Raw genomic sequence first — 27,003 nt, 5'->3', positions numbered from 1 at the left:
AAATGTCCACATTCTCAGGAGTTCCCTGGTGCCCTAGTGGTTAGGATTCTGGGCTTTCACTGCCATGGCCCGGGTTCAATCCCTGGTCGGGGAACTGAGATCCTGCAAGCCACACAGCACAGCCAAAAAAAAAAGTCCAGATTCTCTAGCTTGTGCAAGGCCCTGTGTGCTCTACCTCCTGCCTCACCTCTTAAACTCAGAAATCCAAAATTGACAGTTTTAATCTAAAGCCTTGTCCTGTACCACCTCTTTATCCCCTGGGCTAGTCCTTTTGCATCCTTTAAGACACCCCTACTTCCTGGAAGCCTGCCCTGAGACTTCTTCCCTACCCCCACCACCCCAGTGGTACTCTTTCCATAACCCTGTGCATTTCCCCTTTGTAGGACTTTACCACACCAATTATTGTGTTTCCCTCCTACCCTCTCCCACCAGACTGTATGGTTCTTTGAGGCCAGAGGCTATTTTAAACATATTTATATTCCCAGTACTTTTATTTTGGTGTCCAAAATAGGCATTCCATACATGTCTAGATGAATGAAAGAATGAAAATTTCATAACGTTGCTAGATATTCAGGAAATAGTGCAGCTTTGCTGGGCTTGGCCACTGGAGGGCAGTGAATTACAGTATTCTGCTACTATGCTGAGATAGTCAAAAGTTCTCTCTCGTAAGGGATGGAGATGGAGTTCCATCACTCATTCAGCAAATACTTATTGAGGAACTACACCGTGCCAGGCGCTGCTCTAGGCACTGGGGATACGACCATAAACAAAGTGGACGAAAATCCCTGCCTTTCACTTCTAGGTATTTATACAAGGAAAATGAAAGCGTATAGTACCCCAAAGCCTGCATAGGAATATTCATAACAACTGTATTAATATAGACAAAAATTGGAAACAACCCAAATATCTGTTAATAGGAGAATGGATAGTCACACAATGGAATATTACTCAGCCATAAAGAATGAACTACTGATAAAAGCAAGAACATGGAAGAAATCATCTCAAAAACCATTATGTTGAACAAAAGAAGCCAGATACCGAAAAAGTACACATTGTATGTATGATTCCATTTAAATGGAGTTCATAAATAATCTACAGTGATAGAAATCAGAACGATGGTCGACTCTTGGTGGGACATTGATTAGGAAGAGGCAAGAAGAGACTTTATAGGGTGTTGGAAATGTTCTCTCTTTGGACTGGGGCACTTTTTTTTTTTTTTTTTGCTGTACGCGGGCCTCTCACTGTTGTGGCCTCTCCCATTATGGAGCACAGGCTCCGGACGTGCAGGCTCAGCAGCCATGGCTCACAGGCCCAGCCGCTCCGTGGCATGTGGGATCTTCCCGGACCGGGGCACGAACCCGTGTCCCCTGCATCGGCAGGCGGACTCTCAACCACTGCTCCACCAGGGAAGCCTGGGGCACTTTTCTACACGGATGTATACATGTGTCAAAACAGAACCGTGAGCTTATGTGTAGTCTAATGTATGTAAATTATATGTAAAACTAAATCTCTTCCACTGAGTGTAAATTCTGATGAGCAGAAACTGACAATAAATAGAAAAATCAGTAAGGTATTTGTCACCTCGACCGAGCTAAGTGCTACGCAGGAGAACAGAGGAGGAAAGAAGGACACAGTTGTGCCCTGTTGGCAAGAGTGGGAACAGGAGCAGGTTTTAATCAGGGTAGTGAGCTGGGGTCACACTGAGAAGACGATGTTTGAGCAAAGTCCTGAAGGAGGAGAGGGGGTGAACCATGCAGTTAATTTTTGGTAGTTAACACTCAGATTTTCAGAGGAAAGGAGTTGTTGTTAATAACTCCCCACATGCCCAGGTACCGTGGCCCCTGTTGCCGTGTCTTGCTCCTGGGCTGCTGTGGATTATACTCCAGCTCCGTGCTCTTAGATCCTGGGAGGCTTCATTGTCCATCTCACACCCGACTCTGCCCTGCCGATCCTGTTCCTCCCCACCTGGCAAGGTGTGGAGGCCAAAGATGAATCTGGACAGACTTCCGTAGTCTTTCATTGTCTTAAGAGGACGTTCCTTTTATTCCTTTTAAAATGTAAATTTCGTATTGAAGTATAACATACACTTTTTAAAGTACATATGTCATTACATGCACAGCTCAATAAATTTCCCCTAAATAACCAGCACCCAAGTGGAACATTTCCAGCGCTGCAGAAGTTCCCTTGTGTTCCCTTCCAGGCCCTCCCCTCGCCCCCACAAGGGTAACTATTTTACTGACTTCTAACACCTCGATTAGTTTTGCCTGTCTCTAAACTTTATATAAATTGAATCATAGAGTAAGGATATCCCTTTGCATTTTCATGCTACTGGTTTGGAGGGAACTGGGAGTGAGACCGATGCTGAATTTTTAGCGCTCACCCTGTTTGGAACTTTACCCCTTTCTTCAAGGTGCCTCCTGGCCCCGTCTTCATAGATGCAGCAGCCTCATATGTGATAGTTGAGACATATGAGACTCTTTCCAGCAACAGACATGTATGTGGAGACGCCCAGTCAGAGTGCTGAGCTGAGCTGCTTTCAGCGGACAGTTGAGAGCAATGTGAGCATTTGGTGGGATGTCCAGTGCTGGATTTTCTCCCCTGTAGGAGGTAAGCTCTCCAAGGGCGAGTTGTAGCTTGTCATCTCCGGCACTGTAGGGCCCGGCCTGCTCTCTCCCTGGTGGTAAACCAAGTGACACATGCATGCTCACTTGCTCTCTCTCTCATCTGACCCCCCCAAAAATGAGAAATTATAACAGAGGAGAAATTGAGGTAGCCAACATAGTCAAGATGTTTGAGCCTAGATGAGGAGCCTCTGGCACAGGGGACCTTGGACTCCCTACAGCCTGTTGACATACACAGTGTCTTGGTGACATGCTGCCTGGCTCTGTGGGTAGTCTTTGGACAGGTCCTAGAAGGTGAAGTGTGTGCTGGACCTGGCCCCTCCCTTGCCCCATAACCTGAATACTCATATAGTTCAGGTTCATGTAATCTGAGGTCATAGGCAGCAGTCACTTGTGTTTGTTAAATAAAAGTAAAAGTAATCCAGGAACCTCAGGAAAGTAGAGACAGTTTAGTGATATGGTTTTTTTTTTTGCGGTACGCAGACCTCTCACTGCCGTGGCCTCTCCCATTGTGGAGCACAGGCTCCGGACGCGTCGGCTCAGCGACCATGGCTCACGGGCCCAGCCGCTCCGCGGCATGTGGGATCTTCCCGGACCGGGGCACGAACCCGTGTCCCCTGCATCAGCAGGCGGACTCTCAACCACTGCGCCACCAGGGAAGCCCCTATGTTGGTTTTTAAAATTAATTTTAGCCAGGCTGCCCCACGCTGAGTAGTGGACAGCCAGAGATCATTTTGAGTTAATATTTACCTTTTAGTCACTGCCCTGATTGACAGGCACAGCGTCGGGAAGGGCTCCATAGTCAGCTGCTTCTCTGTGTCTTGGAAACAGCACATCTCCTCTCACTCAGTCTGGAATACGGTCCTCATGAAGCAGAAAAGCCCGGCATGGGTCTCTGCTCTTTAGGAACCTCAGAAGAAGTCTTTCCTCTAACCTCCTCCCTGTCCTCAATGCCCTTTCTTTGTTAGGTGGTTTGACTTTTCTGGGTTTAACCAAGGGGCCCCTCTGCTTTTTTTTTTTTTTTTTAAATATTTATTTATTTATTTGGCTGCGTTGGGTCTTCGCTGCTGCGCGGGCTTTCTCTAGTTGGCGGCGAGCGGGGGCTACTCTTCTTTGCGGTGCGCGGGCTTCTTATTGCGGTGGCTTCTCGTTGCGGAGCACGGGCTCTAGGCATGTGGGCCTCAGTAGTTGTGGCACGTGGGCTCAGTAGTTGTGGCTTGCAGGCTCTAGAGTGCAGGCTCAGTAGTAGTGGTGCATGGGCTTAGTTGCTCCACGGCATGTGAGATCTTCCTGGACCAGCGATCGAACCCACGTCCCCTGCATTGGCAGGCGGATTCTTAACCACTGCACCACCAGGAAGTCCCGGGGCCCCTCTACTTTGTACATGCTCAGCTGTGGTGGCCTTGTCTCAGCTGCTGCTATCAAATACTTGACTGAAAATACCAGATGAGTAACACCCAACAATAAGTTTCTATAGCACTTGAACCACTTAAAAATTATTACATACAGGTGACCAGATGAATTCCTTGACACTTTTCTTAAAACTGTGTTTCTTTTTCTTTTTTTTAATATATATATATTTTTAACTTTTTATTTTTGGCTGCGTTGGGTCTTCGCTGCTGCACAGGCTTTCTTCTAGTTGCGGTGAGTGGGGGCTACTCTTCGTGGCGGTGCGCGGGCTTCTCGTTGCGGTGGCTTCTCCTGTTGCAGAGCACGGGCTCTAGGCGCACGGGCTTCAGTAGTTGTGGCGTGCAGGCTCAGTAGTTGTGGCTCACGGGCTCTAGAACACAGGCTCAGTAGCTGTGGCGCACGGGCTTAATTGCTCCACGGCATGTGGGATCTTCCCGGACCAGGGCTCAAACCCATGTCCCATGGATTGGCAGGCAGATTCTTAATCACTGCGCCACCAGGGAAGCCCCAAACTGTGTTTTTCTGGATGAAATGTTTAACTTTTATTTTATGAAGTTCTTTAGATGTATAGCTGAAAAGATTTTTTTTTTCTTTTCTCAATCAGTTTACTTTTGTGATCAGAAAATATTATGTAAGGTATTCTTGTGAGTCCAGTTTAAAAAAAAAAAAAGAGAGGCATCAGGTAAGCCAGAGGCTTTGGAAAATAGAAGGGCCGTCTGTAGTCTGATGCCTTGAATCCTCTCATGCCTGCCAGTCAGGCTGATTAATTCTGACCCAACAGATGACAAAATCTAGAAATTGCCTTGCAATCACAGATGGTTCCTGGGAAATGCCTAAAGCAGTTAATGGACAAGTTAACTCTTGTCAGTTTAAGCAAAAGCCGTTCTTCCCGAAGCCGTAGGGGAGTGTTTGAGGCATAGGTGAGGCTGATTTTAGGCCTGAGATCTGGAGTTCTCAGAAAAATAAATACTTGACTGGGGCTACCACTCAGGTGGGACATTTTGTCAGCTAATAATGCTGGGCTTGACAGCATGTTCTTGTCAAGCCCGGAATGGGCAATTTGATTTTTATAAAGAACTTTTGGGTTTCCTCTTTTTGGATGCTTTGCGTCTTAAAACAGCCATAAAATATCCCTTAAAATCTCATTCCCTCCCGTCTGAGTCCTGGCGGCTGAACGCTGCATAATGACAACCAGAGACGCTGCCCTCATTGGAGACTGTGTTGCTGGCATGGTTTCCCGTTCCTCTTCAATTATATGTTGAATTTTCTCAAGTGGGACGTTTAATGATCCTTCTGAACAGACTGTTTATGCTGAATGAAGCCCTTCAGAGAGCATTTGGGCCTCCCTTTCTCTGCTGCTTTTTGATGGTGCACTCAGCTCACAGTTTTTGACTGAATGTGTGAATTTTATCCTCTCAGCAGCCAGAACTAAACTCTCCTCCCACTCTCTGAAATGCTGGTGAGCTCTCCCGCTGACTCTGAAAGCCACGGGCTAACGCGCAGGCCAGGCGTAAGGGCAGAACATGGGGAAACAACAACCCCCAACTCGAGGCCCCAAGAGAGGGTTCAGCATCCTGTCTGGTCCCTTTTCCCCCTGGACAGCTAAAGGTTTGGAACTGGCACAGTTACTGAGAGCTGTATCTTACCACCTTAAACCTCATGTTCAGTTTTCTTCCTTGAGACCAGAAGGTGGAAATGGAAAGCTTTGAAAATTGACTTTTATTTTTTAGGTACGTTTGGAATTAGGTTAGGTTTGGCTGCGAATAACAGAGATCTAAAATAACAGTGGCTTAAACAAGGTAGAAGTTTATTTGTTCCTCATATAATAGCAATAATACTAGCTAACATTTGCATAATGCTTATTTTATGACAGGCATTGTTAGCACTTTTCGTGTATTGACTTGTTTAATCCTTACAATGTGCATTGACATTGGTAGGATGTTACCACCTTAACAGATGAGGCGTTGAGGCACGGAAGGTAAAGTCACTAGCTTAAAGCCACATAGCTCGTGAGTGACAGAGCCAGGATTTGAGCCACACAGTCTGGCTCCAGTCTGTGCTCTTAGCCACGTGCTCTTCTGTCTGACAGAAAAGCCACAGGTCACCAGGGCTGATGTGGCAGCTGTGCTCCCCAGTCTACTTGGGGACCCAGGCTCTTTCTCCCTTGTTACTCTGCTGTGTGTGGTTTCCATTCCCAGTGACATTCCCGCTGCAATGTTCTGGAATGGTAGAATGCCCAGGTAGGAAAAGACCCTTCAAATTATTGTGGCACTCTGGATTTTCTTTTGGGAAACGTGTATGAATAGTGGGGGTGGTTTTGTCTTGAGCCTTCCTTGTGGGTTTCATTTTTTTCTTACAACCCTATTTTCTTTTTCTTTAATAAATCTATTTATTTATTTTTATTTTTGGCTGTGTTGGGTCTTCATTGCTGCACACGGGCTTTCTCTAGTTGCGGCGAGCGGGGGCTACTCTTCATGGCGGCGTGCGGACTTCTCATTGCAGTGGCTTCTCTTGTTGCGGAGCACGGGCTCTAGGCGCGCGGGCTTCAGTAGTTGTGGCATGCGGGCTCAGTAGTTGTGGCTCATGGGCTCAGTAGTTGTGGCTCACAGGCTCTAGAGCGCAGCCTCAGTAGTTGTGGCGCATGGGCTTAGTTGCTCCACAGCATGTGGAATCTTCCCGGACCAAGGATTGAACCCTGACCCCTGCATTGGCAGGCGGATTCTTAACCACTGCACCACCAGGGAAGTTCCACAACCCTATTTTCATAAAGAGGGTACTACTGCCTTGGACGGTTGGTGTGATCAGTCTCACTCACTAAAAAGGAAAACACACACTTCCCTAGTGCACTGCTGGGCGTCTGGTCCTGGAGAGTGGTCTGGTGGTACCAGAGGTTAGGTCACTTGAACCTGTGGCCCAGAGTGGTTCTCATATGGTTCCTCTGGCCATTGTTCGCGGTAGTGGGAGTTGGAGGCACCTGGGTATCCATCCATGGGGGGAACGGATATATAAAGGGGTGGTGCTCTGTGTGGGGCAGTGAACTAGAGGTCTGTACAGCAACACGGAAGGATCTTAGAAATGTAAGATGAAGCAACAAGAAAAAGGAAGTTTCTGAGCTGGGTCTTAGAGCCCAGTATCACTTAAATAAATTAATAGTATATATATGGCCACCCCCCCCCCCACACAAGCCCCCACTATACAATAAGTGTTTAAGTTAGAAAAATAGAAAGATGGTATTTTTGGAAGGATTTTTTTTGCATGGTTTCTTAAACGGACCTTTATATATTATCTGAAGTCTTCATTTCTTCAGGCTTGGTGTTGTTTTACAATATCTTGTTTGTTCTTTTTTGATGGTGAAAGGCAGATATAGTCAATGGTAGCCCCTTTTTTCTAAAATCATGTGCATTTTTTCCTGACTATAAAAATTATGCTTATTGTAGAAATTTTGAATAGTAAGGCTTAAAGAAAATAAAAATTCTTTATCCCTACCACCTTGGGAATAAGCACTGTAAACCTTTGTGATATACTTTATCTTTCCTCTGTGATTATACAAACACGTAAATATTGTATGTGCAGTAGTTGAGAGTAAACCATAAATAATTTTGTACTTTACTCCTTTCCCTCAATGCTGTGACATGCTTTCCCATGTCATTACAAATTCCTAGTAAACTTCATCTAAAATAAACTATATTGTGCCTACTGTGTGCCAGGCACTGTTGTTGACACTTTACTTGTATTAACTATGGACTTTTACAGTGTTCCCAGGGTCATAGCTTTTCTGACAAAGCACCCCGCCCTCCCCAAAAGGGTTTTTACAGCCCTTGATGTCCATTAGAAAAACACTGTTTATACAGGATGAGAATCTGAGAGTTGTTAAACATTTCCCCAAGAAGGTCCAGATGTAGGTCTAAATAGAGTAATAATTCTCATAAATGAAAGAGAATACATTTCATCATATGCCTGTGTCTCTCTGCAGCACCAGGGACTGCAGTGAACACCCTGTTTTCAAAACAGGGCTCCAAGGACATAAGCTGCGTTTGGCACAGAACTCAAGGGCCTGAACATTTCCATGTGTGGCCTCTGACAGGCATGCAGGGACCTGAAGGTTGAGGTGGCCTGTCTTGTCCACCTCTCTCTGGCAGGAAGGAAACATCACATGGCCTCTTCCTTCTTCTAGAAGACTCTTATGTTCTCCCCGCTTGTATCTCAGACCAGATAGACAACCTCTCACTCTTGTCATTTAGTGTGGGATTTCCATGAGAAGCTAATAGGCGATCCTCTTTCAAAGAGGTCCCATGGCTAAAGAAGCTGGGGAAATGCTGGGTGAGCAAGGTTAAGGAGATTTACTTAATGCAGAATGTCTAATAACTTCTCAAATCCTTTTGTATGCTATGATCTTCGTGAACCTCCAAGACGAGGTTATATAATGCAGCATTTCTCAACCATATTTGTCTGTGGAACCTTTTTTCTTGAATATCCTATAGGATTGAGGTTTTGCAGAGCCCATCTTGATAACTTCCAGATTGGTGAGATTAAATCCTGGGAGCTTTCACGGGTTTGGGCCATCTTCCTTCACACACTCATCTTCACTTCTGAGTGGTGAGACCATGGGTCTGCCTTGTCAGGACTGGGGGATCCCATCTTTAAAATGAACTATTGGGGCTACCTGATCCCACCTTTTTCCACTACCTGTAAGTGTGAGTGTGCTAGACAGTTCAGTGAATTTCTGAAATCAAAGAATTTTTCCAGACCATCTCCAGGGGGCTGGATATAGCTCTTTTAAAAAATTCATTTATTTTTATTTTATTTATTTTATTTTTGGCTGTGTTGGGTCTTCGTTGCTGCGCATGGCCTTTTCTCTGGTTGCGGTGAGCGGGGGCTACTCTTCGTTGTGGTGCGCGGGCTTCTCATTGCGGTGGCTTCTCTTGTTGCGGAGCACAGGCTCTAGGTGCATGGGCTTCAGTAGTTGTGGCACGCGGGCTCAGTAGTTGTGGCCCATGGGCTCTAGAGCACAGGCTCAGCAGTTGTGGTGCACGGGCTTAGTTGCTCCGCGGCATGTGGGATCTTCCCAGACCAGGGCTCGAACCCGTGTCCCCTGCATTGGCAGGTGAACTCTTAGCCACTGCACCACCAGGGAAGCCCCTGGATATAGCTCTTTGAACAGGAGGCCTGAAGTATTTTTTTTCCTCAAACTAAATGAACAAATGCAGTGGAAGAGGAAGATGTGTTGGACCCAGCAAAACTGGTGTGAGAAATGGCCTGTTCAGCGTTGTAAGGAAATCCTCAAGAGCCTTCCTGGGACATGTTTGCCCACCTGACAAGGGGACGGGGAGGGCAGGCCCCTGTTCCTTGGCATCGTGTTAGCCTGGCTCTCCTGGCCTTAAGGACCCCGTTGAAGATACTAGACTCTGTCTTTCTCTCTCCATTTTTTGGAGAAGACCTCTGGACTTTCTTCACCTCTTGTTTTACAGAAGAGGACGTGGAGAACTTTGACGTGACCAATTTGTCTCAGGACATGCTGCGAAGCATAGAAGCCGACAGCTTCTGGTGCATGAGCAAACTGCTGGATGGGATACAGGTGAGTGGTTCTGCCCTTGTGGGACACCTGGGTTGGGGCTCCCTGCAGCCCTTTGGGTTCCTTGTTGCTCTTCTGCATCAGACAGGGCCCCCCACCCAGCATGGCTCCTCCGCTTTTTGGTCCATCCATCTTTACCTCGTTCATTAGCTTTACAGCTTTCAAAAGGCAATGGTCTAGTGTCCCCTGGAGCCTAAGGAGGTCTCCGTGTTGCCCTGCCCTTGTCATCAGACCGTGCCCCTCCTTTCCTCTGTGCTCCCGGGCCGTGCTGTTTGCCTCACAGCACAGGGCTCTTTTAGGCTTTCCTCACACTCTGCTGTTCTATGAGATTCCTTTGTTCCCCAAAACACTGGCACCAGCTTCGGAAAAACAGCTTGTGTTTTATAAATGTATTTCAGTGAATTTGAGGGATGGCGGCACGACTGTTTGGTATCCCTGCTCATCCTGAGTCCTATGTTGTTTGCAGGATAACTACACCTTTGCACAACCAGGGATCCAGAAGAAGGTCAAGGCACTAGAAGAGCTTGTCAGTCGGATTGATGGTAGGTTCAGAGGAAGAATTCTCTAGCAGTAGCGCAGTGGGATTCTGACACAAACCAGTTATGCTTGTGGGCATAACTCAGCCCCCTTCCTAGCCACAACCCTTTTCAATTCACTCTGTGCTGTTGGCAGTGCTGGCATCCTTCCACATCTCAACCGGAAGGTGAGGTGAGAACTCTGCTGTTATGTCAAGTTCTTTTCTCTCCTTAGTTTTCTACCACTGAGGTCTGTCAGTCCTCCTTCAGCATCTCTCCTCAAATTCCCTCTTTCTTCTCGATGTCCATAGCCACAGCTCTGGTCCAGCCTTGCTTGGGTTTTTGCAACTTCCTCCTAGAAGGACTTGCCTTCTCCATACTCTTTGCTCTTCCACACCATCTATCACACACCTGCATCTTTCCAAAGCACTGTTCTGGTCATGTCCCTCTTTTGCTGTGAAACCTCCTGTGCTCTCCATTGCTTTTAGCATCAAGTCAGAGGTAGTCTGACCTTGTCCTTCATGCTGCAATGTGACTCAGGACTCCTGGGCTCCATGCCGGGTCCCCAGGTCTGGCTGATACCCCAACAGGACGTCCCATAGCTCCCTATGACCTGTCTGGGTGGGGAATATGAGTCGTGGCTTCCTGATGCAGAATGTCTTTGAGAAACAGGAGCCCGACAGTAAGTCCTCGGCTCTGGCATGCAATCATGGAGTGTTAGAACTGAAGGCAACTCGGAAAGCCCTGCTGTTGACCGATGAGGAAACTGAGGCCCAGGGAGAGAAGTCGGAATTACTGTCACGTAGAGGTCTGACAGCGAGGTCTTCTGTTAAGAGGAATCTCTAGCACCAATTAATTCCACCAATTACTACACAACTGTTAAGTCCCATTGTCTGGTTTTCTATCATGGATTTTTCTGCTTCACCAAAGCATTCCCTTCCCCAGTATAGAGATTGTGTATCTTTCTCCTTTCCCAGGTTCTCTTTCCATGAAAACCTTCTGTGATTTGTTCCACTCACTCCAGCTTCCTTTCATGACTTGGGATTTCAGTCTTCCCAGCATGTTTGATAATTTACTATTTTTATCCTGTGCATCGTATGTGGGATACTTTTAGCCTCTTTGCATTATTGCCCTGGCCCAGCTGTTAGCTCCATGATGGGGCCCACATCCAGCTCTCTTGCATCGCTCACTTGGATCCTGGTACAGGGCCTGTGCTAAGCTGTCTGACAAGGGCCAGGTTCCGGAGGGTCGGAGCTCTGGTTTTTGCCACTTCCTGGCCTGTCCTTTTTTTTTTTTTTTTTTTTCTTTTTCCAGCCCTCAAAAATACCTGAAAAATACAGGCACAGTACTTTAGGATGGTGGATTTTTAAATGTATATATCTTTATGCTTTGAATTATAGAAGTAATACTTACTCATTACAAAAATTTAGACACTTGAGAAAAACACAGAATAAAAAGTAAAAATCCTCCCCCTTCCTTAAATTCTACTCCCCAGAAATAACCATCGTTGATAGTTACTCTTTCAAAAATTGTATTAAGTATTTGCCCCATGCAGGTGCTATTGTAAGCACTTTTATTTTCTCATTTTATTCTCCCCCAAGCTTTGAGGTCTGGATGATTATCTCCATTTATAGATTAGGAAACTGAGGAGGATAGTGATTTTTTTTTAATCCTGTCAAGCAGCATCCGAGGGGCTGTCATGTAGAACGGGGTCAGGCTTGTCTGGGTCGCTCCAGAATACTACACCAACACCAAGGGGCGGGAGTGGGGAGGGAGCTAGTGTCTGCTGGTGTCGACGAGGCACTTCCTGGTGAATCACTTAATCATCAGTGGGCGAGGCTGCCCTTGAGTGGAGTCGGTGAACATCTTTCACTGGCGGTTCAAGTTCCTGCTGGCTGCCATCTGTCAGGGAGGCTGAAGAGGAATCCTCACTGGTGGGAGGATGGCCAAGGTGACCCGCACCGTTCTTTTCCATTCTGGGTTCTTCTCTGATGAGTACCAAGGTCAAGCAGCCAAGTGAGCCTTAACGTCTCCTGCTCTATGGCTCGAGCAGCCGTGTGAAGGAAGAAAGGTCCCTAGAATATCACTATGGGGTGTTCAAATAGTTCTACTACATGCAGGGCTGAGTCGTAACCATGCAGAGTTGCTGTGAGGTGGTGGAATCAAACGTAAAGGATGGTCAGATGCCCTTCTGGCCCCTCTGTGTCTGGCTTCTCCAGGGAGAGTGGCTGAAAAGAAATGGAAACCACCTTTTTGGCTCATGTGACTCTTTCAGGGTCCAGTCCCCTAGGTTACTCTCAGGGGGCCAATGACACTTTCTGTTTCAGAGCAGGTACATAATCACTTCAGGAGGTACGAGGTCGAATACCTACAGTTTGCCTTTCGTTGGATGAACAACCTGCTTATGCGGGAGCTTCCCCTTCGCTGCACCATCCGCCTGTGGGACACATACCAGGTATGAGGAGACCCCTGCCCTCTCCATGCCAGGCTGTCCCTGAGGCACCCAGCTCCCTGCCGGGTGTGCAGTATAGCTGCTCGGAAGTTCCCGCCACCTCCTTTCTACCTCTGTGTCTGCCTTAACCTCATGGGCAGGGCCTCTGCTAAATCTTTTCAGGCCTCTGCTCACCCAGCCATTAAAGGGGTGCTGTTCTGCTTTCCCACCTTGCAGAAGGAGTGGCTCTGAGAGGGCTTGGAGACCTAACTGTTTTTTCCCTTCGCAGTCTGAACCCGAAGGGTTCTCCCACTTTCATCTCTACGTGTGTGCAGCCTTCTTGATCAAGTGGAGGAAAGAGATCTTGGATGAGGAGGACTTTCAGGTGAGTGGCCTGGAGCTCAGCCCGCACGGGGAATGAGCGTCAGAATGGGAGTCATCCCTCTAGTGGGGCTGTGCGCATAGAAGCTACCACAGCAGGTACCTGGCTGGAAAGAGCAAAGGAGAAAGGATGCTCACAAGAGGGTGCCCTTCCCAGTTGGCAGGAAGGTACTGGGGCCCAGAGTTCTTCAGTGTGAAAGGGTCTTAGTGCCAGAAAGGCTGCAGAGCAGCTGGGCGGGTCTAAGAGACCTTTCAGTCATTTGCTGACCAGCACTGGTTGAACGCCTGCAACATACTAGGCACCACTGAGGGAGTAGGACATAGAGAAAGTTGAACAGAGAACTCTGCTCTTGTAGAGCTTACATACTAGTTGGGGAGAGAAAGTAAACAAAAGCCTAGTACATAGTAAATTAAAATGAATGTTAGAAGGAGATAAGAAATATAATTTTTTTAAAGGTAGAGTAGGATAAAGGGATTATTAGGTGGTAGGGGAGGGACAGGTTGCAATTTCAAAGTAGTCAGGATAGGCTCACTGAGAAGGTGACATTTGAGCAAAGCCTGGGAGAAGGTGAGGGAGCGAGCCATGTGGACATCTGGGGATCTGCGGGGAGAGCGTCCAGGCAGGAGGAACAGGCTTGCAGAGGCCATGGGATCGCAATGTGCCTGGGCTGTTGGTGGAACCATGATGGTGGCCAGTGTGGCCTGGAGCAGAGTGGCCCAAGGGAAGAGTAGGAAGAAGTGAGGCCAGAGAAGTCACAAGGGACCCAGATCATGGAGGACTTCATAGCCAGAGTAAGGACTTTGGCATTTACTCTGAGTGGAAGAGGGTCTTGAGCAGAGGAGGGACATGATCTGACTTACGGTTTCAGAGGTTCACTCTGGTGTGGACTGCAGGTGCAGGCAAGGCTGGAAGCAGGGAGACCACCCAGGAGGCTAGTGTAAGTCCTCCAGGTAACACACGAGAGTGGCTTGGACCTGGATGGTGGAGTGGAGGTGTGACAAGCGGCCTGAGCTTGGGTATAGAGCCAACAGGAGTAGAGCCAACAGGAATTCCTGAGGAATTGTGTGTCGAGTATGACAAAGGGATGAGTCAGGGTGGCTTTACAGTTTGTGAGAAGCTAGCTGTAGGAGGAGCACGTTTACGGAGGAAGATCAGGAGTCCGGCTTTGGGCGTGTCGGATTCTTAATGTCGTTAGACATCCGAATGGAGAGGTAGAATAGGGAGATAAACCTTAGGGGGCTGGAGTCGGAAGAGAGAGCAATCTGGCTGGACGTGTATGTTTAGGAGCCTTTGGCTAGATGGTCTTTAAAGCCAGCGCCTTGCATGAGATCCGAAGGAGGTGGGAGTGGACAGAGGAGAGGAGAGGGCCAGGCCTGAGCCCTGCACCCTCCTACGCAAGAGGTCAGGGAGGCGAGGCAGACAGGCCAGGAGGCAGGGAGGTGACCAGTGGGAGCCCAGTGTCCTGGAACCCGAGGGGGGGATGTGAAGAAGACTGAAGAGGTGGCGGAAGCCAGGTAGCTGCTGCAGGGGGCCCAGGACAGGGGGACGGGGAGTGGGGATTGAGGAGACAGGTTGCCAGGCTCTGTCATCTGCAGAGAGAGAGTCCTGAGGGCAGTTCATGGTCGTGATCTCCGGGGGTGGCAGTGGGCTTTTGTTTTTCTGCTTTGTATGTTGCTGAACTGAGGGATTTGGGGGTTGTTTTTGTTTTTTTGTTTTTTTTTTTGGGTACGCGGGCCTCTCACTGTTGTGGCCTCTCCCATTGCGGAGCACAGGCTCCGGACGCGCAGGCTCAGCGGCCATGGCTCACGGGCCCAGCCGCTCCGCGGCATGTGGGATCTTCCCGGACCGGGGCACGAACCCATGTCCCCTGCATCGGCAGGCGGACTCTCAACCACTGCGCCACCAGGGAAGCCTGGTTGTTTTTGTTTTAATGGGTAGATATTCCTTTTAAAAATGGGAGGGGAAAAAGCCAGAGGGGGTTGAATGTTTTTCTAAGTTCTAACTGATACCATAGGTGTTCTCAAGAACAGCAGCATCTCCAAGTGACCCCCGGGGAAGTCCCACTCTATAATTGGTGTTAGGTGGTTAAAGCACAGAAGCCTGTTCAGCAGATAAATGGAAAGACAGGACCCAATTTGCCCAAGGAAGGGCTTTGGAAGAAAAAAGGAAAGAGTGGGCTTCTGTGAGTAGATGGTAGCCATGGGGCCGAGGCTGCAGGCAGCGGATAAAGAGCCACAGCTTCTGCCAACCAGCAGCATGTGTGACGCCCTAGGATAAATGAGGACGAGGGCCCGGACTGGCCACATGCTGGGCGAGCCGTCAGTTTTGATAATGTGGTTGAGGTGGGGCAGGATATCGAGAGCACGAAGTCTAATTTGGTTATCATGAGCCAGGCTCAGAGGGCCTTGTCATATGTGATAAAAGTGCTTCCGAGATTAGCTCAGGGAGGTGGACATGATTCCTGGAATGGCTTTTAGCCATTCACAATATCGATAGAGTACAGGACAATAGTCTGTGACTTTAAAACTCTGGTAGACATGGAGGTATTCTATGCTGGGTAGCATATTCGATTATCTGATGGACCTGAGGTCTTTCTGCACTAATCCACAGAATGACAGTGGACTTTTTGTCAGCTTATTAGCACCTCAGCTAGTCCTACTCATAGAGGAGTCTCCCCTCTTTCCTTTAGATAAAACAGAATGGGTGATTAAAGTTCCTCCCAACTCCGTAGTTCTATAATTCTATGAATAATAAAAGAAAAACTGCACCTGGCTGTGTTAGGATAGACGAGCGGTGTCCCTTAGGAGACAGAAGCATGGCACAGGTGTGAGGAACAAGGGCAGAAGAGCGTTGTGTGGGGTTGTGAGATGCTGTTCTGTGACCTCTGTAGAGAAAGAAGGCCCGTACATCCTAATTGCTAAAGGGCTGCCTGCAATTAAATCACTGCAGAGGAAGCTCTGTCAGTGAATACAGGTATCCCAGAGAGCCAAACAGGCCTAGCCTGGGGGACAGAAGTTTTTAGGGCTAAAAGCTGAGTGACTCGAAGAAAAACCAGGTGAAGTAGCTGCAGATATAAAAGAGTTGTGGCAGTTCCAGCAGACCGGCGATGTATCACCCTTAAAGAGCAGAGAAGGGGAGCCAGCTGAGGGTATAGGGTGAAGCAGGAACCCTCCTTCTAAAGTTGGGGACTATGCAGAATAGTACAGTGGTTAAGCCACGGTCTCTGGGGCCAGTCTGCCTGGGGTCAAATCCTAGCTCTGCCATTTTTCTAGGTGTGCAACCTTAAGCAAGTAAATTGGCCCTCTATGCCTCAGTTTTCTTACCTGTAAAATGGGGATGAGAGTACTTACCTCCTAGGACTATTATGAGGATTATACAAATCATCACATGTGAAGCTGTTGGTGTACTTTGCATATGGCCCTCAAAACAGTGAGCTTATTAGCACTAATATTACTTCCTGCAATGTACTCTGAGTCCAGGGAGCAGTGAAGTGAAGACAGCTTTAGAAACCCAAGTCTCTGAGTGAACCGTGCTAGGCTAACCCTGGGTGAAACCAAGCTGGATGACCAAATGGGGCTGGAGAGGAGGTGTTCAGAGGATGCAGGGGCAAAGGGCGGTGCCCCAGCTGTGGTGAGAGTGCCCAGAAGAAAGGCATCTGCCTCTCCCTAGCTGGGCGATTGTCTGGGGTCTGCCTGGGAGAGGGGACCAAAAACTGACACAGGAGGCTCACTTTAAGAGGTTTCTGGGACTTCCCTGGTGGTCCAGCGGTTGGGACTCTGCACTTCCACTGCAGGGAGCACGGGTTTGATCCCTGGTCAGGGAACTAGGATCCCACATCGCAGCGCGGCCAACAACAACAACAGAAAAAGAAGTTTCCTTCCTGAGACCTCTGAGCAAGGGAACCTCAGGCGTGTCCGTGCACAGGTGCTGTAGGGGTAGAATGGCCCCATCCTCTGGCCCATAGGCTGCTTCAAATGAGAGCTTCCAGCAGAGCTGCACCAAGGCTCTTTCATGGTAGAGGGGGCCTCCGCAATTCTGGCCCTCAGCCTGGGCTGGCGTAATAGAATAATGGTGATAATGTTAGGTTGCATCTTATGAAATTATTTTTATAGGTCAAAATAATCAAGTATTGGCAATTTAATAAGGTTCAATCTAATAATAGCTAATTCTTAGTACTTTTAATGCATCAGGCAGTATCCTAAATGTCTCTCTATGTTAATTCATTGCAACAGTCCCACAAGATAAGTTGTAATTACTACCCCCATTTCACAAATGGGGAAACTGAGTCACGGAGAGACTGACTAGGCCAAGATCACCCAGGGAGTAAGTGTAGAAACCTGGAACCTGTGCTCCAGGCATGGATTATACTCTGATGCCTCTCCCTCAGGGCCTGGACAGGCACTTCCTGGGGCACGTGAACTCGGTTTACGTGGTACCTGCTCATGGGCAAGGTTCTTCCTCCCCCTCCCCCTCCTCCATTATTATGGAGGAGGGGGATAAATAAATAAATAAATAAATACATTATTTTATGTAAGTCAGAGAGGACAGGCACTTGAGCAAATGCCTGGTCACCTGCAGCCTAAAGCGTCCCCTCAGGAAAAGCAGCATCTTTGAGAGTCTAGGAGAGCATGGGACCCCACAGATGGCTCAGAAGTGATGTTGAGAAGCCCCGCGCAGGGAACTCTAAGACTAATAACCACAGTTCCTTTAAATACATAAAAAGGGAACTGGCAGAGGAGTTGTGGGACAGCTGATGACTCTAAACCAGAGTAGCAGCTGGTCTCAGAATCCTTTGCTTTCATCTTATGGAAGAAAACCTTGGAGAGATTCCCACTCTGAAAGTGACTTTTGTGGGAGATAGGTCAGAGTTATTAAATGAAATAGTGCTAAGCCCGTGGGATGTTCCAGGCCTAAATAACAAACTAAATGTAAATAAATCCCTTGAACCAGATGGCGTCCACCCACCACTTCTGCAGGAACTTAAGGGTAGGATTGTGAAACATTGCCCAAATGCAGGCCCCATCTTCACAGATATCCAGTAAATTGCCAATTTGAATCCTGCCCAGAAGAAGGGTTCAGGGACAACCCTGGGACCTAAAGATCTTCCACCAAGAACAAGCTGGTGTGAGAAAGGGCACGATTCCTCAACATGTAAACAAAACAAACATTGGAGGGGGACACGGCTTTCTCTGGTGGGGGAACTTGCTAAAAGTACTAGGTGCTTTGACATCAGGGAAGCCTATGAATACATTTGACTGAAAAAGTTTACATACAAGGACATGTTTTTGAAAGTTTTTATTGAGACCAAGGGAATTGTTTTGCTACCTCACTGATTCTCAAAACAAGAGGGATTTGTTTCAAAATACTTATTTGAATAGGAAAGTATTTTTACATGCCTGAATACACTTAACGTTTGCAAAGAGTATTCTAGTATTGCTAGGTGATTCTGTACACAGTGTCATATTTAATAGTATATATTTAATGTGACCTGTAAGTTCTTTGCTGTTAATTATTACTCATCCTCTTTGGTTGTCCTTGGCCCTTATTACCGAGTAAAATTAATCAGCTCTTCCAGATTTCCTTCAAACAGCCTCTTCTATGACTTCTTTTCATTCCTTCTCCATCATGCCCCACTTTTCTTACTCCAGGCATGCAGCATATAGTATAGTGGTTATGAGCACAAGCTCTAGAACCAGGTTGCCTGGGTTCAAATCCCAGCCTAGCATTACGCTCTGACCCCAGGCAACTTCCTTAACTTCTGTGCCTCAGTTTCCTCATCAGTAAGATGGAGGTAATAATATGTGCCTCATAGAGTTGATATGAGAATTAAATGTGATAGTAGAGTACGTGTGAAGAACCCCATCTGGTGAGTAGTAAGTGCTCAGTAAATGATAATTACCATTATGAAGACTATTATCTTTCATGGTCCCCCTCTTCCTCATCAATTCTTCCATCTGTTGGACATTCTCTAATGACTTTCCCCTGCATTTTTTTCTTACCAAGGCCTCTTTGCTTGTTACCTACTATCCCTTCTCCTTTGGCCCCCTTGTCTAATCGTTGTCTTCCCCCCACCCCCTCACACATGGCTCAGATTCTTCCTCTGCAATATTCCGTTTCCTTTGGAATCTGTGGATTCTCAGAAGGTACCTTTTTCAGCCATTTCGAGCTTTTCTTTTCTGAAAGCCGTTGCCCCCTTCTGTTAACGTGGAAACACTCTCTGCTGTTTGCCCCACAAGTTATCTTCTCACGACTGTAGTGTTTCACCTGACTGCATGTTATGTTTAGTGCTCCCATGAGCTGGCTTTGTAACGTATGTTCAGTTGTTCCCCACCCTAGCAGTGTCTCTTCTCTACCCCTTCATTAAAGCACCTGATTTGTGATTAACACCTTCTTTCCCCACACGTGATAATTTGGTTTCTACTTCTTTATCCCTAATTTATCAATGCATCATGGGCAGGGTTCCCATTGTTACAGCATTGTGTGGGCGGTGCAGTTCCTAGGCATGGCCGCCAGGTGGCAGAATGGTACCTCCACCTAAGCCTCCCTGCCCTTGGGAGAGGTGGGAGGTTGACTTTGGTCAGGGGAAGAAATATTTCAAGGCTTCTGGCAGGTTTCTAGCAAGACTAGAAGAATTGGAAATTACAGGTAGAGCTTCTCCTATCAAAGAATATTCTCTTCTAGAGAGGTCACCCCTTTGTTGGTTATTTTTGCTTGTCAATTATGCAAGTGTGTGTAACCATTATAGAAAAATTAGAAATACCAATAAGCAAAAAGAAAAAAAAAAAGTTACCTGAAATCTTACCACACAAAGGTGATATATCTCCTTCCAGACATTTTGCCATGCAAATCCATATGAATAAAAACATACTGTATGTATATAACTGTTAATGGAAACATTTTGTATGCGTTGTTTTTGTAACCTCTTTTTATCACTGTACAAAATATAGTGGGTGTTCTATAATGTCAGAAAGCATAGATCTAGATGATTTTCCCCATTTTTGTATTTTTTTCACATTACATGAGTACATGCTTGTATAAAAATTGTGAAAACATTAAAATAATAACTTGAGTGCAGGGTTTTCCAATTTACAGATTTATCTTTTTTCTTTTCGCTACGCCACACAGGCCCTCGGCGGTGAAAGTGGCAGTGAAAGCACGGAGTCCTAACCACTGGACCACCAGGGAATTCCTTTGACTTATGGCTTTGAGTTCTGTTCTCAGGCTTGGAAATCTCAGGGACAGGAGTTACAACTAACAAAGTTTGTTGAATGAGAGTATTCAGTGCTGGTAGAGATCTAGGGAAATAAGCATTTTTCTGGATGAGCTTTAAGTACCTTTAAAATGTTCATGCCCTTTGATACAGTAATTGCATTCCTAGGAATTTAGCCCAAGGAAATCATCTAAAATATGGCTTTTTGCACAAGGCTGTTCATTATAATTTCATTATAGTGAAAAACCAGAAATGATTAAACACTCAAAGCAGGAAGATGTAAATTATGGTACATTTGCATCATGGAAAATTCTTTGGCCGTTGAAAATGTCTAAAAGGAGTTTTTAATATTAGAGGAAATGCTTATGATAAATGCTAAACAGATTCAAAATTATTTAGAGAAAGTATTTCAACTGTGTAAAATGTGCAGAAAAAGGACTGGAAGGAAATATGCCAAAACGTTTAAACGTGGCTTCCTCTTGATTATAAAGTTAAGGGTAATTTATTTTCTGATTTTTTACTTTTTATAAAGTAAACAAAACTTTAAACTTCCAGAGAATGTGTATTACTCGAAAAAATAGTTTATAAGTAGGTAATATACAAAGACTTTATTGTAATAATTGAAAACAAGGGGACGTATGATGAGAAAAAGTGAAAGTCTCCCATCCCCAAAGGTAACCACTGTTAACAGTTTACCACCTAGCCTTCTAAAAATTTTATATACCTGTGTACATATACAAACATATAGTTGTGTTTTTTCTTTTACCTCAGTGGGATCGTACTATGAGTATTTTTCTGCAACTTGCTTGTTCCCCCGCCCCCCTAAAATGTCTTTGATATCTTTGCACCTTGGCATATGTAGGCCTGCTTCATTTTACAGGTGATGCCTTGTATTTCATTATTTGGATAACTGGTTTATCTAAGTGTCCCATACTGACAGACACTTCCCTCGTGTCCTTTTCCCCACTACTTGAGGCGATGATGCAGTGCAGACCCTTGTACAGGAGTGTGAATATTTCCTAAGGAGAGGTACATAGAAGTTGAGTTGCTGGATCAGAGACCATGTGCATTTCTGGTTTTTTGTTTTGTTTTTGTTTTGTTTGTTTGTTTTGGCCGCACTGCCACAACTTGCGGGATCTTAGTTCCCTGACCAGGGATCGAAACCGGGCCCTGGCAGTGAAAGCTCCAAGTCCTAACCACTGGGCCAGCAGGGAATTACCTGCATTTCTGATTTTGATAGATGTGGCCTGTGTTTGTTAAGATGATATAAACTTGTCTCTTGAAACCAAGACCAGAGAATAACAGTGGTGTAAAACAAGGTAGCTGTCTACTTCTCTTCAACTAACAGTCTGAGTGTAAGAGTCCAGGGCTAACAGGGCTCCAGAGTAGCAGGGACTCGGATTTCTTCTCTCATGTCGCCCTGCCATCTTCAACACATAGCTTTATTCTTACAGTCTAAGGTGACCACTTCCACTCCTCTATTCATAGCCATTTTCTAGGAAGGAGAGAAGGGTAAGCTTAGGGCAGAACCCAGGAGTTACACTGTCTCCAAAATTGGCCAGAACTTAATCATGCTGGCCATACATAGCCTTGATGTGCTGAGGCAGCTTTGTGCCCCACTAACTTTCTATTACTAAAGGAAGAAATTTTATAAAAGCTATGCAGGACCTCTACACTGAAAACTACAAAGCATTGCTGGATGGTGAAAGTCAGCCAAAGGCAGGGTTCTAGCATGTTCTAGCATGTTGGTGGGCCATTGATATTTTGTGTATTATCTATTCGCATCCATTTTTTCCATTTGGTGGTTTTCCTTTTTTTCTTACTGATTTGTAGGTACTCCTTTTTTTTATTGTGGATATTAACCTTTTGTCCTTTATAAGTGTTCTATTTTCTTACAGTCAGTTTCTTCTATTTTAACCTTGTTTTTGTGCCTCCACATATTGAGGTTTCAAATTTGTATCAAATCTGTCAGTCTCCTTCTGTCTCTGGGTTTTGTCTTGCTACTATTTCTTTAATAATCAGAAAAATAAGAATATCCAGTTCAGAAAGAAGACAGAGAAAGAATACAAAGTACCAGCAGAAGCATGGGTAGCTAAATTACAGAGATAACCTAAAGTCTCACATTCATTTTTTAAAAAGTTTAATTAATTTATTATAAATTTATTTATTTTATTTATTTATTTTTGCCTGCATTGGGTCTTTGTTGCTGTACGCGGTCTCTCTAATTGCGGCGAGTGGGGGCTACTCTTCGTTGCAGCAGGTGGGTTTTTCATTGAGGTGGCTTCTCATTGGCGGAGCACGGGCTCTAGGCACGCGGGCTTCAGTAGTTGTGGCACGTGGGCTCAGTAGTTGTGGCTTGCGGGCTCTAGAGCGCAGGCTCAGTAGCTGTGACGCATGGGCTTAGTTGCTCTGCGGCATGTGGGATCTTCCCGGACCAGGGCTCGAACCCGTGTCCCCTGCATTGGCAGGTGGATTCTTAACCACTGTGCCACCAGGGAAATCCTCACATTCATCTTTTACTCTAATATCCTCTTTAATAGGCTATCTCCATGGAGCTGTTTGAGGGACCTGGGCTTTGAAAACTGAATAAGATTTAGATAGGGAGAGGAGAAAAGAGGAGGTGTTCCAAGCGAAAGGAACAACCTAAATTAAACCCTGGAGGCACAGATAAATGTGGCTGAAGTGGACTTGGCTGGATGAGGCTCATATGTTGGGAACAGTGGGAAATCAGCTGGATAGGTAGGTTGAGGAGAGTCTTTGGAGAACAGGGCAGAGGATAAAGTGATTACAAGTGAACATTGGGATTCAGAGAAAGATGTCAAATGCAAAAGGGTACATAGCAGCCTTATCAATAAAGGTTTTGTTTTGTTTTGTTTCCTTAAAGGAAACAAATTAAGTATCTAATAAAAGGGAAAAAGGGAAAGGGTTGAGTCAATTAGGGTATAGCCACATGCTAGAATACTGACATTGAGAATAATCATTTTTGAAGGCTGCATGGGAAAACACAAAAATTACAGTAAAAAAGGATGGTTAAAAAGCATGTAAAATCATAATTATGATTACAACTATTTAAAGAAATATGCATGTGAAAAAAGACTAAAAAGGAATACTTTGAAATTAAGAGAGGTATATTTGGATGATGAGTGATTATTTTTCTCTTTTAAAGATCCTTATTTATTGTTGTCATTCTCTATTTATAATATTATTAAAGAAGCAGGTGTTAGTGGATCAGAGACTCAGCAGAGGCTATTCAAGGCTTCCTGAATGTGAACTAGGGGCCAAGGGCTGTGTGCCGCCTGGGAGGAGGGAGATCAGACCCTTGGGATGCATGACCCAGGAGAAGGGGCTCCATTCCAGGGCCTGCCGGTCCCTTGGTCAGTGATAAAATGATGAAAGTCCTTTCTTGCATTCCAGGGTCTCCTCATGCTGCTACAAAACCTACCTACGATACACTGGGGCAACGAAGAGATTGGGCTGCTCCTCGCTGAGGCGTATAGACTCAAGTACATGTTTGCCGACGCCCCCAATCACTACCGCCGATAGGTGCTGTCTCCCCGCGGGGACCCAGACTGCCCCCATCTCTGATGGCAATCTGATCACTGTGGCCACTGTGCGAGCCGTGGACCCCGGCCAGGAACCACTCCTGCTGTAAAAAGCTCACATCCGCCACCCAGGTCTTAACTTTTTGGCGTGCCTGTCCACCACTCCATGTCTCCAGATGGCTCTCCTGGACCACTATCAGTATTCCATGACATGTGGATGGGCCCAGCTCTGGGAGAGGACAGAAAAGGAGGTACAGGGTTGTCTGCCCCTTTAAAAGAAACGGGACAGAAGAAGGGGAAGGCTCAGGGTCTCCAGTCACATTGCCCTACATGGACTGGCTGTCTCTTGCCTCCCAGCTCCAACTGATACTGTTGCTTTTTTGTGACATAGTTTGATTTGCTCACAGGTCAAAAACGCCTTATGTTTTCAAAAGACTCCTGGCCCCTCCCCTCTACCCCCAATTCCTAGCCTTTCCCCTTCTGCCCAAGTCTGAGCCAGTGAGGGGCAGCTTTTTAAGACCATTGTTCTCAGATGGAGGAGGCACTGATGCTTATAACTCTGGGAAGAGGCCTACACCCAAGGGCTAGGAATTTCATTTTTCCTTTTCTCACCAGACATCTGTATGTGTGCCTGCGTCTGTGTGTGTATGTGGGTATACACACCCATCAGCATTTAGTTACACGTCTGAATGTCTGTGTCCAGACTATCCCCATTGCAACCAGCTGGGAAGGGCCCCAGTGACCACATACACAAGCATCCCTTGAGAAGGATCAGGGCGGGGGAGGGAGAAGGGGCTTTTTACCTCTCCAGACGCTTTTTCCATGATGACCCACTCCAAGATATTGTGTGTAAATTGTGTTATTATGTATATGGGTAAAGATGTATAAATATATGTCTTCTTTGTAGCAGATATGATTTTATATTTATAATGTGCATCAACATGTGAAAGCAATCTAGGTCACTAGCACAAATGAAGTTGCCGGGCAGGTGGCTTCAGCACCTCCAGGTTGGCTTCTGGGTGCCCTCCTGTGAGGGGAGTGAACGGGAGTCTGCTAGAGTGAGCACAGCCAAGCAGATGGAGCTGCTTTGAAGACCGGGTGGCAGCCAACCCAAGCATCCGTGTCTCAGAGTTTTCTCTCCCTGCCCCCCACCCCTCAATCCCTGCCCCAGGCCTTTGTGGAGCATCTGCCGTGCTCCTTACATGTCTTCAGCGGTCAGAGCTCCCCACCCTTCTCCCCTAGCAGCCTCCCAGAGAGAGGACTCCAGAGGCAGAAGCCCTTCTGCATGTTTTAGCCCCTGCCTTTCCCCTGGAAGCTGGGGAGGGCTTTTGTTTTTACATTTTTAAGTCAGCATTGTATTCAAGACAGAAGCTGTGACTGACTGTCAGTGCCAAGGAGAGGGGTTCCTGTGTGTCCCTGGGGTTTTGGGCTCTTCCCAGAGAGAGGTGTTCGGTGTCCCCCACTGTCACCATCACACCCCACACAGCTCATGAGATGTGTGACCTGTGTTGGATGTTGGGTGTTTGGTAGTGAAGAGGTGGCAGACAGCCGGCACCCTCTTGGAAAGCCAGGCAGTTTTCCCCTGTGGGTAAGGCCCTGAGCCTGCCAGTGAAGCCCACCACGCTGGCATGTTACATTTCTCATCGGGAGCTGTTTCTCAGGCATTCTTTCTAGCCCTTTCCTTTTCCCCTTCAGTGTGCCTCAATAGTCTCCTTCACAGAGTGAGAGGGCTGTGACCCTCCCTCGATGGACTAATTAAAGAAAGACACTTGTGTTCCCAAGTGGTGGTTTTATTTTTTTAGTTTTTATGTTTGTATGGGAAATTGTGGATAAAGTGAAAGAATTGTAAATAAACAGTGTATTTCCTCCTCCACTGCTGATTTTTCTGCCATGCATTTGTGTAACCTGGAACCTAACGTCTCCTTTTCTCAGGTTCTTCGTGCTGACGCCAGTAAGTACCGGGGAGAAGCTTTCTGTAGGGCAGGCAGGGGACCAACAGAAGATAAGGCAGCCTCGGAGGATGCAGCAGACACTTGCTGAGCACATCCTCTGTGCAGGACACTGTGGAAACTACAACAATGAGTAACGTGGTCCCTCCTAGCTGACGTTTATGGGGCACCTTGCCGTGTGCCAAGCACTGTGAAAAACACTTGAGGATTATTTAATTTATCCAAAAAGGAGTATATAATGTAATGGAAGTTAGAAAATGGACTAGAATTTCAGTGCTGTATGAAAGCCTGGAGCTATCTAGTTCAACAACCCTCACTGTTCACAGAGGAAAACCCAACCCAAGGCCAAGGAAGGGAGCATCAGAATGAGAACTAAGAGGACAGGCCTTCCAGCTTACCTGCACTGTGTTTTTCCCACCAAATCATGCAGAACTAAAATGTTTTCAAAGACTGGCTCTCCATTTAGGGTTTTCATTAAGGTTTTGGTTTTGGGGTTGTTGGTTGTTTTTGTGTGTTTGTTTGTGTTTTGTTTTGTTTCGTTGGTTGGTTGGTTTTTCTCTTGGTAACCTTACTGTGAAATGTCTCAAGAAAGGCAGTTGACCGCACTTTTCTTCTACAAAGAATAGACTGGAATGGTGGTTTCTCCACCTAGAACGTCTTCCTGGGAATCCCTGGACAGTGTTTCTTGGTTTCAGTCATTAGGAGCTATATTAGGATTAGATTCAGCTACAGGTAACACAAACCAAAAATAACAGCAGCGTTTACACAACATGGGAATTTACTTCTCCCTAACATGAAAGTCCAAAAGTAGGCAACCCAGGGCTGGTGTGATGAGTCTGTTTCACAAAGTCTTTAGGAACCTGGACTCCTCCGGGTCTTCATGGTCAAGGTGGCAGCTAGCACTCCAGCTACTACATCCACTTTCCAAGCAACTAGATGGACTAAAGAAAGGAGACAGAAAAGAGTGCAGGAAATGTGTGAGCAGTGTTCTATAGAAGTTTCCTGAAGGCTGCTCCATAATATCTCCTCTTACAACTCACAGGCTAGGACTTAGTCCCATGGTAGGTCACACCTAGTTGCAAGGGAGGTTGGGGGATTAGTCTATTCCAGGCCAGCATTTGCCTGGCTCAGAATCAGGATTCTATACCATGGAGGAAGGGGAGAACAGATACTAGGATTCAGGTAGCAATCTGTACAATAAGAACTTAGGAAAATAAGTTGAAAATGGAGACCAGACTTTCCCATAAGCATATGGGGGTGGGGGGTAGATCTGACTGAAATTCAAGTGATTTTTCACGATTAACCTTAGAATTTAACCTTTTTCATAAAACATGGACAGTCAGGACTTCCCGGGTGGCACAGTGGTTAAGA

The 27,003-nt window shown here is 46.3% G+C and overlaps 1 protein-coding gene across 1 annotated transcript in view; it reads left to right on the top strand.

The window, feature by feature from the left end:
• TBC1D22B (TBC1 domain family member 22B) overlaps positions 1–25,550 on the top strand; it is a 65,442-nt gene extending 39,892 nt beyond the window's left edge. Inside the window, exons 9-13 of the mRNA XM_060021303.1 lie at positions 9,500–9,606; positions 10,070–10,145; positions 12,446–12,573; positions 12,839–12,934; positions 23,556–25,550. Of these exons, the coding sequence (XP_059877286.1) occupies positions 9,500–9,606; positions 10,070–10,145; positions 12,446–12,573; positions 12,839–12,934; positions 23,556–23,684 (536 nt within the window). The 3' untranslated portion in view covers positions 23,685–25,550. The remainder of the gene's footprint in view (positions 1–9,499; positions 9,607–10,069; positions 10,146–12,445; positions 12,574–12,838; positions 12,935–23,555) is intronic.
• Positions 25,551–27,003: the final 1,453 nt, after the last annotated feature.

Source organism: Delphinus delphis, chromosome 10 (genome assembly GCF_949987515.2).
Source record: "Delphinus delphis chromosome 10, mDelDel1.2, whole genome shotgun sequence".
In the NCBI taxonomy this organism is placed as follows: domain Eukaryota; kingdom Metazoa; phylum Chordata; class Mammalia; order Artiodactyla; family Delphinidae; genus Delphinus; species Delphinus delphis.
The sequence above is the reverse complement of the archived record's forward strand: the minus strand, read 5'-3'. Positions and strand labels throughout refer to the sequence as shown.